Source organism: Accipiter gentilis, chromosome 10 (assembly GCF_929443795.1).
Source record: "Accipiter gentilis chromosome 10, bAccGen1.1, whole genome shotgun sequence".
Taxonomy (NCBI): Eukaryota; Metazoa; Chordata; class Aves; order Accipitriformes; family Accipitridae; genus Astur; species Astur gentilis.
The window spans coordinates 4,875,954-4,892,930 of NC_064889.1; the positions used below are offsets into that span (position 1 = coordinate 4,875,954).

Below are 16,977 nucleotides of genomic sequence, written 5' to 3' on the forward strand. Positions count from 1 at the left end.
GCAGCACATCTAACAAGATACTCTCCCAGTCTGAGTTAAAGGATCCTTTGTAAGTTCTGCTGCCCTGGGTAGCACAGCAGTGCAGTCTTGCTGGAGCTCTGCAAACAGGCTTGCCTCCAGGACGTGCACCAGCATTTTTCCTGGCACTGATGCAAAGGGAACAGGTTAGTGCTGCGCCCCACTGCTCGCGACAGAGTTTGCGCTCCATCTTTCTGCCTTCCTACTTCCTTACTCCAACGAATTTAGAAATGCAAAGGACAGATTTTGATTATTATAACTATAGGGGATATTTTAGCCCTTTAACACATATAGAAAGATACCCGTTTAAATGCGAAATCTGTAATAGCACCTGCACATTCCTAGATCGCAGGCTTTCTACCAAGCAGACTATGGGAGCAGCGTTCTCACCGTTCACTCCGTGCGCTTGTGCGCGCATGTGTATGCCGAGTGCTAACAGCCAGTGCCTCGCTCGGCAGTTTTGCTTCCTGTCCATTGCCTGCTAACAGGAGTAAGACTTGAACTTGTTAAAAATGGAACCGCTGCAGCCACACCTGAAGGAGAGCTGGAATCTCCTCTGATGGAGGCATCGGCTCCTGCCTGCTAGATTCATCTGGGTTTTGTCCCTGTGGCTGAACCTCGTAGAGGGATTTGGCTCCAGCTAGATGCAGGTCTAAAAAGGACTTCCTACCACAGGCAGTCTGATCTTTCATTTTGGGGAGATCCATCTCCAAATTTGGCTTATTGTCCTCACTATGTGTTCCTGGCTGCAGCAGCCCTGGTTTGGATTTCAGATGTGGTTTCTGAATATGGCTGCCACATTCCTCAGGAACACATAGTGAGGACTTTTTCCTTTCATTTCAACAGCTCTTTTTCTTCTGTCACGTGTTGTACAACTGTACTCCTCTCTCGACCTCTTTTTGAATCCAAACAGACCTTTGCCCTTTCCTGAGATACTGGGTTTCCATTCCATCGATTCCCATGTGTTCTTACAGTACCTGTTCAAGGCTGAATAAGTCCCTGTTGGACAAGGATGATGCCCTATTACTCCAGTAAAGACTAACTGATGCTTTGTGCCGTGGCATTTGTGTCTGCTCTCTAAGAAACACTTCTGGTACATCAGAGGATCGTATTTGCCTTCTTCCACTATCAAATCATACCAGTGGCACCTAACCGAGCTATGTTCTATTGATATACCTGCCATTTTCTCTACTCCTGCAATTTTAGTTAATGAGTTCCTAGAGTGTATTGGACCTTTTTGCTACTGATCTGTTATGCTCATTTTGCACTTTCAAATTTTAATTTTGTCTGCTTTCTGTTACCCCAGGTTTGAAGGTTATCAAGATACCTCCTGTACAATATTTCATTTTACCTATTTGTTTCAACAACAGCTATTTCCAGTCCATTCTTAATGTCTTATGCCAGTATCGCCAATTAATATATTGAGTAAAATTAATCCTGAGACCAGCTCTCGAGATCCCTTCTTCCAGCTCAAGCATTTCCATTTCGGCACAAGCCACCAGTGTCTCCCCCAGAACACTGTCTTTGCCCGCTTTACAGTTCTGCTGCTGCTGCTGTATCTGTTCAGTCCTGTTTTGCTTTTCTTCTCTAGTTTTGTAAGGATTTCCTGTGTAGCAGCATAACAGACGCCACATTTTCTTTGTGAAGACAATCAAGACAGCAAGGTTGTATTATGTTAAACAACCATCTAGCCTTGATAAGCTGTCTTGCCTTTATTCTATTTTCCATTTACCATTTTGTGTTATAATTAGCATTCGCATCGAATGGTTTTGCAAAGGCTGTTAAAGTTGCACTACGCAGCTAGTGCTTGGGCACCTCTCAGCTGGGTCTTTGTGGTGTTTATAAGAACTAATGACTAGTCAAAGACCTATTATTTTTTTAAGAAATTAGAAATAATGCTTTAATTAATAATAAATATATTCATTAAATGTGTAAAACATCACTTGGTTATAACAAAATCTAGGCAGTTGCGTGGAAGAGCGTGATTTCAATCACCACCAGTAATTTGTCTCATTGCCGAGAAAGTGATTCTGCTCAGTCAAAGCATGTGTAGCTGTGAAAGAGGATTTACTCGTTGTTATTTTAATAAAAAAGATTGGCTAATCTGCATTGTCCAAGAGATCTATAATCACTACTAAGAAAATGCCTGACAAAGAGATTTCAGTGTTGCAGGCAGATTCGTATTGTCCTGAGATTCTTCCATTAACACTTCGCATGTGTGTCGGTCTCTGCCGCAGAGGCCAGGGTTTTTCTTCTCATGGGGAAAATCAGAGCTAATGGAGAGGCAGCGTCTCCTCTCCTCTTCCCGTTTGCAAAAGTTGGTTCCCTCCAATGCAATGAGCAACACTGTTCCTCCAGAGATGAAAGAAATGTGAAAGAGAGTATGTGACTGAAAAGCACAAATGTTATGCTCTATTTTAGCCAGATTAGCTTTTCCTAGAATACTTGAAAGGAGGCATGGAAGACTGCAAGCAGAGGTGTTGACAGTAAGCACACTGGGATACGCTTTCTTCTTTCCATTTCTTTTTTCCTCTGAGGCTCAACGATGCTGGTCCTTCACATTAGCACTTTTCTAAAGAGATAGGTGCCTTGGGACTGCACCATCCGCTCTGGTAGAAGTTTCTCCAAAGGCAATCACGCAGGTAAACGTCGCGACTTAATTGTGGGAGAGAGATTATTCATGGCTGGCTCTGAGCTGGTTTCTGCAGCCATGAGGGAGAGGCTTAGAGGATTTTGCTTTGGTATCAAAGGCTGCAAGCAGGAAGACTGATGGTGTCAGTTCCCTGCCCAGAGGGTAGAAAGTTCGGTAGGAGGATAGCTGCAGGGTGACATAGTTTCTTGTTACCTCCTGGTGGCACAAAGCCCAGTAAGCTTGTGCTAAGTCTTGCGTCTAACTAGCTGAGAATCAGCCGTAACAGCACATCTCTCCTCTGAGCCTTGTGCTGCTGGGTGCTCAGAGGGTACTGCAAGGCTTTTGGAAGAGCAAGCATCTATATTGTAGATGCTTTACTGGTTACTGAAGCATGGGTTTGGTAAATAGCTATTACAATGGACTGAACGGAAGCAAAAATATCCAGGCTTGTGTGTGAAGCGCTCGCTCAGTTGTATGCCCTTGCATGTCCAACTACTAATATTCAGAAAGTGATGTGAATTGATCGAGTCATTGTGGTCGTGCTGTAGGAACTGTGGGCTCTTCTATTGTGGCTGGTTTTCTTGGAGCATTTCTAACCCTGTCCTGGGACCTGGCTTGCCCACCCAGAACTTTTTTTAGAGGTAGTTTACATACCGCAATTCATACCTCTGCCTGCTCCTGCGGGATAAGCTGGCTTGTCAGCAGCTTAGCATCTCCCCCAGGGAAGCGCTTTGCAGCTGAAGTCCTGTGTCCTGTTTGGTAAGTGCCACTGCAGCTCCACCTCAGCTTGTTGCATTGCTCAGGGGAGCTGCAGTTCTGGCTGTCAGCAAAAAAAGGCCTCTTCCCCAGCACCTCCAGCTGCAAAGCCTGCTTACTTGCTTTTTGCAAGGAACTAGGTCCTAGGTGGTACACAGGGAGAGTAGCACCCAGGATACTGCACGGCAGCAACGCTACCCTGACCGGGAAGGAGGGCTGGAAAAGACGTAACTACATAGCAGACACTGGGTGCATTGCTTGGTACGTGGCAGGATAGTGCTGAGCTACCGTGGTGATAAAGATAGTATCAAAATCGGCACTGGTTAACTGGTTTGCACATCTAAGGTGGGTCTGACTGCAAGCGTAGTACGAGCACTGGCCGTTACGGTATAGCTATCAGATATTCTTTTCGCCTAATGATCCTTCATTTCGGAATTATTTGAAATTTATTATCTGCAAATATTCAAAAAATATTTTAAAAAACCTACTTTCTCTTAAGTTTGAAAATATTTAGCTATAAAAGTGCATTCCTTTTCTTTGTTCTTAATGGTATTTTCCCACGGCTTTTATCAGAAGTATTATCAAGATGCGGTTTGGACTGGAAATGATAGATGTTGCTAACTCACCTAAATAAAGTGTTAATACAGATTTTCAAAAGAGAAAAAAAATTGAAACTGAATCTGTTATGAGTACCGTTGGAATTTTTTTAAAAATCAAACTTTTTTTTTTTTTTGCATCATAGCATATCTTGTTTGGTTAAGGTAAGCTCTTGACATTTTTAGTAAAACAAAAACTTAAGATTAATTTTTCCAGGTTCAAAAATTAAATGACTACTGGTGTGAGGAGGAAGTTTACAGAGAACAGGAGATAGTGAGTTGTGAACAAGCATTGTTCTGCCAGTATCTTTTTCAACTGCCAGAAAGAAATTCTTTCTATCCACAGTTGTATCACACATGATATCTCAGGCCTAGATTGCAAGTAAGTTGCTCTAACCGAATTATATCAATGAATTAAATCATTGCTTCATACCACTGTGTACTGGCACTGCTTAAAAAGAGTGTTTCTAGATCTTGATCTCTTGATCTGCTAGTCTCCTTGTCAAGTGCTCTGTCAAGGGCTGAGTATTTACTGTAGGCAAGCAGCAAACAGATCTAATAGCCAACAGTCAAACATGATTTATAATCTCAAAGTACATTTGACTGGGCTGGATGTTTTCTATCACGTCATGGTCTTTCACAGTAAGTGAATCACTTACTTTGTGTTCCAGGGTGGGGTTTTTTTTTTTTGGGGGGGGGGGGGGGTTGGTTGGGGTTTTTTTTCCCCTGGGATGCTTTAAAATTTTCTAGTATTTCTAGTAATATATTCAGATGATGCCAAGTGTTTTAGGAAGCTTACTGCTCTTTTTGTGTGCCAATCAAGCTATCCTGAAATAAATAGTGAAATAAAACGTGATAGCAGTAAGCACCACTAATTTGTATATCCGATGTCTACGTGAATGTTTAAATCCCCGCTCCAGCTCAGCTGTGATACTGAGGAGGGCTGCCTGGGCCTTACTTGGCCCTGGTGCTATACGAAGCAGTTGGGTATTGCTTCCCATTACATGAAATGCTATCCTAGTTCTGCTCTACACCAGCGAGATATGAAAGAGCCTTTTTTCAAAACAAGCCCCCAGGTTCTCAGACTGACCCTCTGCTGCCTTGTCCTGGAAATGTGTTAGCAGCTGAAAACCCAGCTGTGCAACGTAATCAAGAGGTGAGCACATAAATAGAGTAAGGTCATCAGTGTCCAGAACAGAGCCACATTGCAGCGGAAGACTAACTGCAACTCCTCTGACCAGTGCTTGGTGTAATATGAGTCCTTTTCTATAAATTCGCATGTGATAACAAACTACTTAATGAGTTTCAAAGCGCACGTCCATGCTGCATACTGCTGTACTGTGTAAGAGCTCATTTTTCTTACTGGCTGGAACTGGTTGGAATGGATGGGAATGCAATGGTTGCTCATGCTTTCCAACAGCTAACTGACTACAGAAATTATACAAACTTTAAAAAACCTATACTATTTTTTAAATGTATATGGTTTTTCCACATAAGAAGCAAAAAGCAAGGAAGAGTAGGTGGGCTGGAGCTGACTGTATAACATTTCTATCATTTCTTGTAAATTCACTCTTTGCACATTAGAAACATAAATGTTTGCTAAGGATGTAGGTGGCTATCTTGGAACTTTTTTGTGATTATTTCAGGAGCTGACTCGGTCATTTTCAATATGAGGCTTAGTTTGCAATTTCACTGTGGTCTTTGTTACCTAAATCTGCGATGCAGTACTTTTCATGGGGAGCAAACAGCATTTATTGCCAGGCGTAGCATAGATGTGAACCTTGAACAGGACCTTCAAAAATCAGAAGGAAAAAACCATTGCACTTGTAGCATTCCATTTGCTGAGCTGCTGGATTGCTGTCTTGGGCTTTCCCCTGTAACAAGGTAGGCTAGAGCACTTCAAATGAAAACAGAGATTCTCATCAGACTTCAATTCTGCAGCAGTTAGGATATTCAGAAATAAATTGAAATCGATATTTCACAGATTTTACAGTAGCATTGCAAAATTAGTGACCTAGAGCAAACCAGTAGCTTCTCAGAGGTCTTTTGCTCTCTGTGACATTGCAGGTTTTCTCCAAGACAGAAATGGTTGTTTTAGAGTTCTGCTGACGAGAGGAATTTGCTCCTCGGCTTCCTGAGCCCTCGCCCTCTTCACTGGCATCCTGGACTGCTCATGTGTTATGTATTAGGCATTCTTACAGTCATGGCATGTTGTTTGGCTCTCCTCATGTTTTAATCACCCCATGATTTGCATAGCTACAAAGTAATGGCTGCGCAAAAGACAACTTAACTTTTGCAGGTGGTTTGTTGGCTGGCAGACAAATGGCACGCAGGGAACAGACTTGGAAAGTCTCAATTCCAGTCTAATAAAAGGACTCTGCTTGTGCTTATTACCACTATTTTAGCTTCCCTTCTTAATAATTTAATTAAATAGTTTTCTGAGAATGCACAATGTTTCCTAGGGAAGAAAAACTGTAGCTTAATTTTTGGTCTCTTTGTATAAAGAGTGCAAGTGTTCTATTATTCTTTGCATAGCTGTAGCTGTGTTTTTACATCTCATAACGTGATTAATCACAAAATCACTCCTCCAAGCTTTAGCCAGAGGACTAGAGAATGTGACAGTCATCTTTGAACTTTCGGCTTCTTTCAAACATTACAGAGAAGGAACTTCACCTTTTGGAAGGCAGAAATAGAGCTTTGGAGACATGCCACAGTATCACCTCCTTTCAACTGCCCATCTGCCCATGTCTCATAATACCTCAGTTCCATAAAGGGCATGAGCAAAGTCAGAATATATAAACTTTGTGCCTTCCTTTTTCACAAGAACAACTTTGTACTGAGTAGGAGAAGAGCATCTCTTTGATTCTGAGATGCTGTCATTTATTGTTTTATTCCAAGTGTCTTGTATTGCAAAGCAGCCAGGGAAAACAATGCACCTTCTCTTGAATTGCATGTATTCTACCAGGTCGAGATCATACTTTTAGTTGCCTGTTTCTGCTAGTTTTCACTGCTTTCAGCCTTGACCTGAAGTTCCTGCAGGTGGAGGTCTCGGGATGTTTCTGACCACCTTCACGTGGCATGCTCCTACTGTGCAGCAGTTCAGACCCCTGATGCTACTGTGCTAGGAAAAGGAGAAGGGGGCCAGCAGCTAGATGTGTGTCACAAGAAAAGGTGTGACAAAAAGCTAGCAATCCATTCAGGAAATTTGGATATAACAAACTTCTAGAACACCTTTGTGGTGGGGATAGTGAGAAATGAGACAGGAGGAAGCAAAATCTCTCCCTAGTTTTAAATCGGAGCTTGATGTGGCTATATGACATAGGTTTGAGGTGTTGGCATCCCTTTATATTTTCTCCATGCGGTGACTTGAGGCAACAGCTAAATCCATAAAGTAAGGTGGCTCCTTCCTGGGAGTCAACAGAGAGACCTGATGTGAGCATTTGCACCTGCCTTTCATAAAGAACAGCACTGTTTTGCCATGGTGCCTTCTGGAGTCTGATAGATAAATGTGTCCATGGTGAAATCAGATGTTGCTTCAGTCTCTTATTGAATAATACTAGCTAACACAAGAGAAACTGGAAGTAAAATAAGGAAAAACAGAATCTTAAAAGTAGCGTATACTTCTGTTTTATAGAAAATAATGGTCAGAGTTTATTTTTGTTTCTATTCCTCTTTAGTTCATCCACTTCCATGTCTCTTCCTTTTTATAGGAGCTCCTCTCCTCCTGCAAGCACTGTGGGCTCAGTCCCAGACTGCCGTGAGCAAGGCAACGTGAAACAACCCTGACTTGCTCAGGCACAGAGACAATTGTTCAGAAGGTCATACAGAGCCACTGGAACCAGACCTGCTTAGCTGGTACATTAATTCGTTAAAAAAAAACGGTGTGTCTTTGTCCTCCCTGTCTTAGAAAACTTAGAATTGTTTCCTGTTAGACCTGAAAAAGGCACTAAATACAACACACTGCTGCACCCATGCTCTCTGCTTCCCCTACAAGATGAGCCAGGCATTTTGTTAGTGGTCTTTCCTGGCACGTAGGAAAGGGTAAAGCTTCAGGAAAGCGGAAAGAATTAATGATTTAGTTCATTTCTTAGTGAGGATTATTCCGATAGCTACATATTACCATTTACAATTTACAAGAGATCTTCACCGCCTAAATAATAATTTTCAACATATCCTGTTACTCAATATGATGCAACATACTCTTACACTCCGTTAGTATGGTGTATCACAAAGTTCTGGGGAATTGTGCAATCCAACAGAACAAAATCAACTTTAGGCTTATAGAAATTCTTAAAAGGGGGTGGTTTCATATAAGCAAAGTCAAGCAGTTTGTCCAGGTGGGACAACTGTGCCGGTACTACATTACCTTCTGGGAGGCATTTCTCTGTGTTTGCTCCCACTTGCATAAATGTCTCTCCTGCCTTATACAAAAATAATTAAAAATGGATTAATTCTGGGTTTTTTAGGAAATGCTGAACCGATGAGATATTTAGCTGGATGTACCCCCTTTCTGCTGCAAGCTCCTACGGTATAGGAAGTGGGCAAGATCTACGTAAGTGGGTGCACGCTAAGGGATTGCACCAGCATAGCTACTTTTGAACCCTTCAAGCTGTTAAAACTGTTGCATCAGCCTGACTGTCATGCACATGAGGTGTCCGTTCACTCAAAACTCCCTTGTCTTTTAACCAGCAAGAATAAAATTCTTGTTCCATTCACAAAGAGCCTTAGCATGATCTGCCTTAGAAGTGTTTTATGTTCTCATGAGCTTCTCTCGTACGAAATGAACTACTATGACTTCTAGAGCAGGGTGGGAAACAGTTTCCTTGCCCTGCAAATTTATATAAGATTTTAAAAGTCCACATTTCACCTCTTGACAACAACAGCAACAGAAAACAACGAAAAAAGGCATTCACATCGATATAAAGAAGAAACCTGCTCTGAATCAGACAGATCTGATTGAGACATCCCCCTGCCTAAGCTGGCACACTATCCACCATCTGCTGTCTATATACGGAAGAGGAATTTCATTTTAATCTCTCCTTTCTCTAGCTGTTTTACTTGTGGATGAATCTACTGGAGCAGAGGGAAGGCATGCCTGGACTCCGGCCTGCAGGTAGGATAGGCTGTGCGCAATGAAAGCTCCAGTTCCTGTTCCAGACTACGTCTCCCCTGCTGCAGAGCTCCCAGGACCCCAGAGGGCCGGGTTTTGAGTTTGGTCTCCTCTTCCCCTCTTTGGTTAAAAATTTCACCTTAAACCTCCACCTCCAGAGCAAGCCTTTACCAGATGTAAACTCTTTCATCGAAACCCAGCTTTATCTTCCAAAACAGCTCCCCTACTTCCAGTAAAACTGTGTTTTCCTGAAAAAAAGGTTTTGTCAAAAACACAAGTCCTAACCAAAAGTGTGGCCGGGGCCTTTCAATGGCAGGTGCCTCCTTTCCTTCTGGTGCTCCTGGGGATTTCCATCCCGCTGAACAGCCCCCAGGGCTGTTCGTCAATCCTGACTTGTTAATAACCCTTCAGTAATTACAGCACCTACTGCAAATAGCATGAAGCGATGAGACTCAGACCTCAGTGCTGTTAACCACCTATTTTCTTTTTTCCTTTGCCCCACCCTTTATTTTTTATTTTTCTTTCCTTTTAGGAATTAATTAGGCCTGGATAAATTGAGAGCAACACCAAATAGCATCTTGGTTTGAAAAGTTGTAACTTTAAAGAAAAAAAAAAGTTTGTGTTTATTTATTTTTTGTGCTCTGAATGGAAGAATAGAAGCTGGTATCTCTAAGCTAGCCTGAGCTGGTCAATTTTCACTTAATTCTTAAGACTAAGAGTAAATAACAGTTGCCTTTCATTTCAAGCAAAAATGAAGTTGCACCAAGAGCTTTTTACCAAGAGCTATGGAACTTTTCAATTCCTCAATCTTGTTCAGTGACGCTTTTCCACCACTTTGAAGAAGTACTAAACTCCATTTATAGTAAGGGAGCAATTCTTTGGGGAACTGAAAAGCTGTTGGGATCTAGATGCATATTTTCAACATCTTTTTTTTTTTCTTTAACCTTGACACCTTAAGCAACGCTGAGTGATCCCCGTGCAGAGCCGTGCCCCGCAGCCCTTACCTTGTTCCAGCCTCAAATCCCCAAATTCTTACTGAACAATACAGTGAACTTTGTACATTATTGAACTGTGGCTGCTGAGAAAAGTTTTATTACAAAAGCTAGGTTAAACAGGGGATGAAACAAATCTTTTCTGTGCCATCTGCCAGCCGGAATCTACCTTGCTGCAGTATGGCATGAAAACAAAATCAGAAAAAAGGTCTTTTTGAGCTAAAAGGAGCTGAAGAATAAAAAAAAATATCTCTGTTTATGAAGCAGCCTAACTTGCCTTCAATACAAGTATGCAATGAGTGTAACTGGATTGAAATTCAGAGTCTTCCACTGTGCCTGCAAAGCAGCGAAAGGTCAGTGTCCCCGTCAGTGACTGTAAACTTTGAAGAAAGAGAAGCGGTGCAACTCTGTGCTGCTGCATTGCGGGAGTGCAAGCCTTGTGGGAGGAAAGGGATGGGTCATGAATCACCCAGTCCAGCAAGGACAAAAAATACGTTGAAAAGAGATTCACAGGGAGAATCTGACGTTCACCCTGGCAAGTCTGTTGTGGGGAGGGAGGCTGAGAGCTGGGATTGCTCAGCCTGCAGAAGAGATGGCTCTGGTGGGAGGTACCTGGTGGGAGGGAGTCGGGGAGATGGAGCCAGGACTTCTCAGTGGTACCCAGTGACAGGGCAAGAGGCGCAAATTGAAATACAAGAGTCCTGTTTAAGCATAAGAAGGTTTTTTGCTGTAAGGGTGGTGAGCCACTGCAACAGTTTGCCCAGAGAGGTTGTGGAGTCTCCACCTCTGGAGATACTCAAAACACGGTGCTGGGCAAGCTGCTGAATGCTGGCCCTGTGCCGAGCAGGGGGTTGGCTGGACGATCTCCAGAGGCCCCTTCCAACCTCAGCTATTCTGTGACTCTACCATCAGAAAATGCACCTCAACGGGCTGCTTTAGCAAACCAGAGGACACCCTCTTTGATCTTTGCGTGAAGTGCTGTTACAGATCCACAGGATCCGTTTCAAGCCGTGTGCGACAAATACTCATTTAAATCTAGGTGGTGTTCATTAGATGTGTCTGTGGACGTGTGGGTGAAAAGAGAGTTGATGACTCACCTTTTCCGTATTTAAAATGCATATTCATGGCACAGTTAAAGTTGGCACAAATAAGAATCCTCCGTTCTCTGAGCCCAAGCAAAACCAAACAACTTTTGCAGAGCAGGACAGATCAAAACAAACCAGATATAACTGTGTAAAAATATTAGCAAAATCGTCACAGTGACTTCATCAATCAACCGATTTAAGCAGTCAAAACCCCTAGATAAGGCACCCAGTTTCACCATGGTCATCAGAAAATTTTACTAAAATGTAATTACTTAACTGCCTAATTATTTCAATCGCTGACCTAAAATGAACTTTCTGAAAACGCATTAATCTACCTGGTCTGGAAAGCCTCCTGCAGCCTTAGGACCAGCCCACTGTGTTTAAACCTCCTCCAGATACTCTTCCTTCTTGTAGGGAAGATGCTCAGCCTGACGTGCCACACGCAGGCCACAACTGAGCATATAACCGAAGGCTGCAAACATAAAACTCTAGTCCTTCTATTTGAGCTCATCACCAGGGAAATGAACCACCCCTAATACGCGGTACTTGGCTCCTTACAGACCCTCCTACATGCTGTTTGAGGAATAGAGGAGATGGAATTAGACATTGACATCTTTGCCTCGCTATCGATATCGGTGCTGGGAGTGTTAGTTCATTTGAGCTTCATTTTTAGCTGTTGTGCTCCACTCAGAAGTGATTTGCGAAGCACCCGCGTTTCCATAGCCACAACAACTAATCAGGTTTTCTACTTGCGATTTCTTTTGGTTTCAATGGCTGTTGTAAGAACGCACCCCCCTTCATGTGTGTTTCTCATTGCCCCAGTGAGCTAAGCGTCCTTCCCAGATCGGCTGGGGGAACGTAGGAAGAAATTACACGTAAAAAGAGAACAGAACAGCCTCTTCCATGGAGATGAAGTTGACCTCACAACAAACACAGACATCAGCTGGGCAATCGGTTCAACTTTTCCCAGTTGGTTCTCCCTTCGTCCCTCATTTCCACACACATCCACCGGTGGTGAAGTGCTCTGGATGTAAGCAGGGCCACAGCCATACACCTGCCTTCAATCACACTTTCTGGAGTTGAGAGAGATGCAGTACGTACCAACAACAGAGCCTGGCCTGTCTGTCTGCCAGCGTGCGGTGAGATTATTTATTTTAATTTGTCTTGTGTCAGCAGATACAGATGCAACCCGTGCAATCCAACTCAAATGAAACTCGGTGGGGAACCACTTGCAAAGCCGAGATGCCGGGGTGAAGGGTTGGGCAGTCATGTCCTCTCCTGCCCCGGCTCAGCCATTGCCTTGGGTGCCAGGGGCTGGCAGGAGCCCTCACCAGCCCTGGTTCCTCCCTCCCAACAAACCTGCCCGGTCTCACTTCCCTCTCACAGACCTGCTTCAAAACAATGGGCCCTGCCAAACTTAACCTCTACAGGAAAGCAGGGGAGCTCCTGGTATAAAAAAAGACTTCCTTTTTTTGAGTAAACCTGTTGATATTGTATTTCTTTTGTACGTTGCCTAGTAAGTCTAGAAGATAGTTTTGCTCTGACTTTTGTAGTCATCTCTGTACTCTTCTACCACAGTTAAGAGTCTCATTAGAAGTTAAGTTATTTATGAAACTAATTACATCTTTTTTGACATATATAATAGACTATTGTGTGGAAAAGCTACAGTAACAGTTGAGACATTCACCTATGAAGTTAGCTTTGCATTGAACCTGATGTAGAATATAGCCTGAAGTCAAAACAAGAAAGATTAAGCAAGTATCTTTGTAACAGGCTCTTTATCTTAAGCACTTTTGTGGCTCCCACTGCTGTCTGACCCTAATCACTGGTACTGCATGGGCAGGAATGTGGCAACAAGAAGTCCGCAGCGGGGCAGGGAGGCAAATTTTGCTATTTCATGTTGAAAGCCTGGATCACGTTTGCAGGCCCGTATCTCCAGCTCACTCGCGCTTTTAAATCTGAGCTGTGAGAATCCACAAGCCCTGAGCTCATCCCACAGCTGAGAACGAACAGGCACTTCACACTTTAAGCATTTTATTTTTTGTAATTCCTAGGCACCTTAGGAGCCCACGATGCATTTTCAGAATTGGCTTGGCCACTTGAGTTTCATTCAAGGCTGCCTGGGGGAATAGATTTGCTCCCACTCAACTCTGGGCACTTTGGAGCCTGCCCCACGACTACTAAACACCTCCTTTGAAAGTCTTCCTCATTCCCCCTTCCCAGGTGGGTAAGGCAAAGCCAGTAAATGGTGCCAATAAGCATCTACGTACCTGTTAGCCAGAACTAGCTGCATTTCACAAGGTTGCAACTGCAGCGTTGAGCAGAATGTTGGAGAAAAACAAAAGAGAAGGAAAAGGCAGTGACAAGTATTTCAGAGGAAAAGCAAACAATGAGTACAAGAACATAGAATGGGACTAAGAAAGAGATTCAGTATTTGTGACAGAAGGGGGAAGATTTTCTTGGTTAGTGGTTTTTTGTAACAAAAAAATTAACGTTGCTCAGATGTCTGCCTATTAACATAACTCTGTTAACGTGAAACTCAGCTGGTATCGCAGACCTACTCCCCATTAACATGGGAATTTACATACCTGTCTAATACGATGCTAGAGAAGACAGGTAACATCTGTTACATTTGTACAGCAGCCCAGCAGAATATTAATCCATTAGCAACTGCCTTGCATTGGCTATCAAAACCAATTTGTATTTTCATCTCACTAATATATTCCAAAACATACTATCAGAGACAGAAAACTTCTGAAAAGAAGCACATTTTAGTGGAGGCTTTGAGCAACTTTGCCTTAAACCATTACGGAGCGTGTGGAGGATATAAACCCAAAAATTGTAATTAAAAAATATACTGGTTTTAGCCCAGGCCATGCTACAAAGAAAAATAATAAAAAAAAAAAATAGTACAAGTGTGAAACCTTTAGTATAGCACTCTCACTGCTACATTTAATAGGGGAAAAGAGAGATTAAAACTTACACCTGTTATGTGGAACAATTTGCATTTTTGTGAAAGACAGCACACCTTGTTCTTACGAAGTTTGAGGAACTCTGGGGAGGAATGAATGGTGCTCTTTCTCTGCTAGTTAGGGGAAGATCTGCTGCTTTAGTGTTTCTTTACATGTTTTACGTTGCGATAGGTACTAAAGGAACTTCTGCCTATCCAAAATTTTACTGTTGGTAAGAGCAGGGAGCTGTTGCTCAGATATACCTTGTCAGGGTGAATTACAGGGAGGAGGTGCAGTGGTGTCCTTAGGCAGGTCTTAGAGATCAGGGATCTGTATTGAGCGATCTACTATGGTGAAAATATACCTTTTGGGTTTTAATCATAAAGATGGTTTCCATTCATGCTACAAATCGAATAAAGAAGATAGTTGCTCGCTGAAGCAAACCGTGCAAATACATTTCCCTCTCACTAATGGGCATAACAGAACCTTATGAACACAAAAATAATTGCTGATCTTGTGATTTGGGGGCAAGCTGTACGCTTTTGTCACATTGTGCAATATCCTGTAAGTTTTCATTTTAAAAGACTTACCATTGCATAGCCAAAATTACTATCCTGCAACCGGGTATATTTCTGCCTTGTTAATCAAGCCTGCCGATACAATGTTTCCAGCCAAACAATATTAAAAACAAAGATGCTTTCCTTTAAGGAAGGTGTTAGCTTCAAAGCTAAGCAAGGATTATAGTCATGGTAAGGTGACTAAGCACAGGAGAGAAGTTTAGGAAAGAAGAGCGGTGAAGAGCTGGCCTGGCCAGATACTCAACTGGCGTTAATCACCATAATGCTACTCCAGACCATGGACTACACCTGCTGTATTCTCGCTAAAGACCAAGACCTTGAAAAGTAAACATACCAAATGTGCCAGTTCTGAAAGTCAGATTGTATGTTTTCAAAGGAAGTCCAGAAATGCAAAAGCCGAAGCTCCCAGGGTAGCACTGGCTTGCAGTTGTGTCCCACCCTGTGCGTTGGACGATGCAATTAGTAGCTGTGTAAAAGAGGAGGCACGGACACTCGTGTAGGTGTGGTCAGGCACAGTTAGGGTTAACATCAAAATTAACTTTTGTATTTCCTCATTACCTTTTTTTTTTCTAACTGTTCAAATCTGGTACTAGAGTGGGGGCAGGGAGGGCTTCCTGGAAGTGCCAGGAGGAAGGTGGTTCACTGAAATGTGTTCTTGCATCTGCCCTTCTATTTTACACCAAGAGAGGGTTTACCCTGAAGGGCGGGTGGATAGAAAGAAAGCACAAGAGCAAATACACCACGAAGGGGCTGTTCTACTTGGCCTGATAGGAAAATGACAGGAAGAATTCATGTGCCTTCATGTCTTTTTTTAAGTCAATCCTAGACGCACCGGCAAAATGATTTCCCAGAGAAGAGGCAACCACATCACATCCTTTTCATCACCCAGCTTTGCAGTGTTAGAATTTTGTTGTTGGGTTGGGGTTTTTTTCCTTAAAACTTCCACTCCAGAAGTAATTGCGAGAGAACCTCAGATTACCCTTGAGAGAGAAAGAGCCAGGGTCTTTTTGCCTTGTAACTGCAGAGACAGAGCTCGAAAACAAGACACCAAAAGGTTCTTCAACCAAAAGTCAAGTAACAAGAGTGGATCACATCTAGTTGTTTCAGTATCCACTGTTTTTAAGCCAGTTGTGAGTGTTTGGGCTTAGTTCTCAAATGTCACTGCTGGTTCTTTCTGCCTGTGCTGCGGTATGACTCCTGGGCACCTACATGCCTCAGGCATGCCCTTCTGCACCTAAAAACAGGCACGGACTCTGTAGCATTTTGCATGCAGCCGGCTGGCTTTGCTCTACAGGCAAACATGAGAGAATTCAGACTGTAATTAGTAACAGTTCACCTGCTCAGGGGAGCCACTCCTAAAACTGAAGACACTCACTGCAAGCAAGTGCTCTTAGGTCTGAGACAGACAAACCCATGTCCCCTTCAAAAGCGGTTTCTGGAGCTAGCACAGGAACTGGGAATGTCAGTCATTTTATGTGGCCTGGATGTATTCTTTACAATGCATCCTTCTGCCTAGGATCAAACACTTATGCTACCAAACAGTATGTTTTTGCTTGGAGACAAATTTAGTTTTTACTAAACTAAATTTAGGACACAGAACGGGATTAAAGTAGTTTTAAACTGTATATAGAACTAAGCTGTATTTTAGAAGATTTTTAAATACAGATCTATTGAATATAGGAAACACATGGGAAATGCTCACTTACCCAAAATGCATCTTTAAACTGCAGCTGTGTCATTATTATCGCTGTGCGGAGGGGGAGGAATCCTTCTGCAAGTTTGCTCTTGGATGAGAGCAGCAGCAGCCACAGCGCTGAGCCTTGTTGCTGTACCCCAGCTGAAGCAGAAAGTGAAGCACATCCACAGACCTGTCTCTTCTGAAGTCAAGCCGGTGAAAAATAGCAATGGGCAGTTTCAGGTAGCTCAGCGTAATGACCTATGGCTGTGAAGGGTCAGAGAGGGAAAAAAGCTCTTGCTCACACACAGAGACATGCATGAACTCAGCACCCTAACCCCAAACCTGTTTCTCTTCTGGTAAACAGTTAATATTGAAATGAGGAAGCAAGGAGATGTCAAATGATGTCAGGCTGCTCCTTGCCATGTGTGCATGTGAGTGGCTGGCAAATTTAAAAAAAAAAAAAAAAGAGAGAGAGAGAAGAAGAAAAAAAAAAAGAAGTAAAATTCAGTGATATGATTTGATCAGCTACAGGAGAAGAGAGAGCAATCAAAATGCAAAGGAAGCCAGCACAATACAAAGAG

The 16,977-nt window shown here is 42.8% G+C and overlaps 1 protein-coding gene across 2 annotated transcripts in view; it reads right to left on the reverse strand.

Annotated features, from left to right (window-relative positions):
* Positions 1 to 16,766, reverse strand: part of PSTPIP1 (proline-serine-threonine phosphatase interacting protein 1) — a 56,396-nt gene extending 39,630 nt beyond the window's left edge. For both annotated transcript variants that reach the window (XM_049811488.1, XM_049811487.1), the window contains exon 1: positions 16,425 to 16,766. In XM_049811488.1, the coding sequence (XP_049667445.1) occupies positions 16,425 to 16,457 (33 nt within the window). In that variant the 5' untranslated portion in view covers positions 16,458 to 16,766. The remainder of the gene's footprint in view (positions 1 to 16,424) is intronic.
* Positions 16,767 to 16,977: the final 211 nt, after the last annotated feature.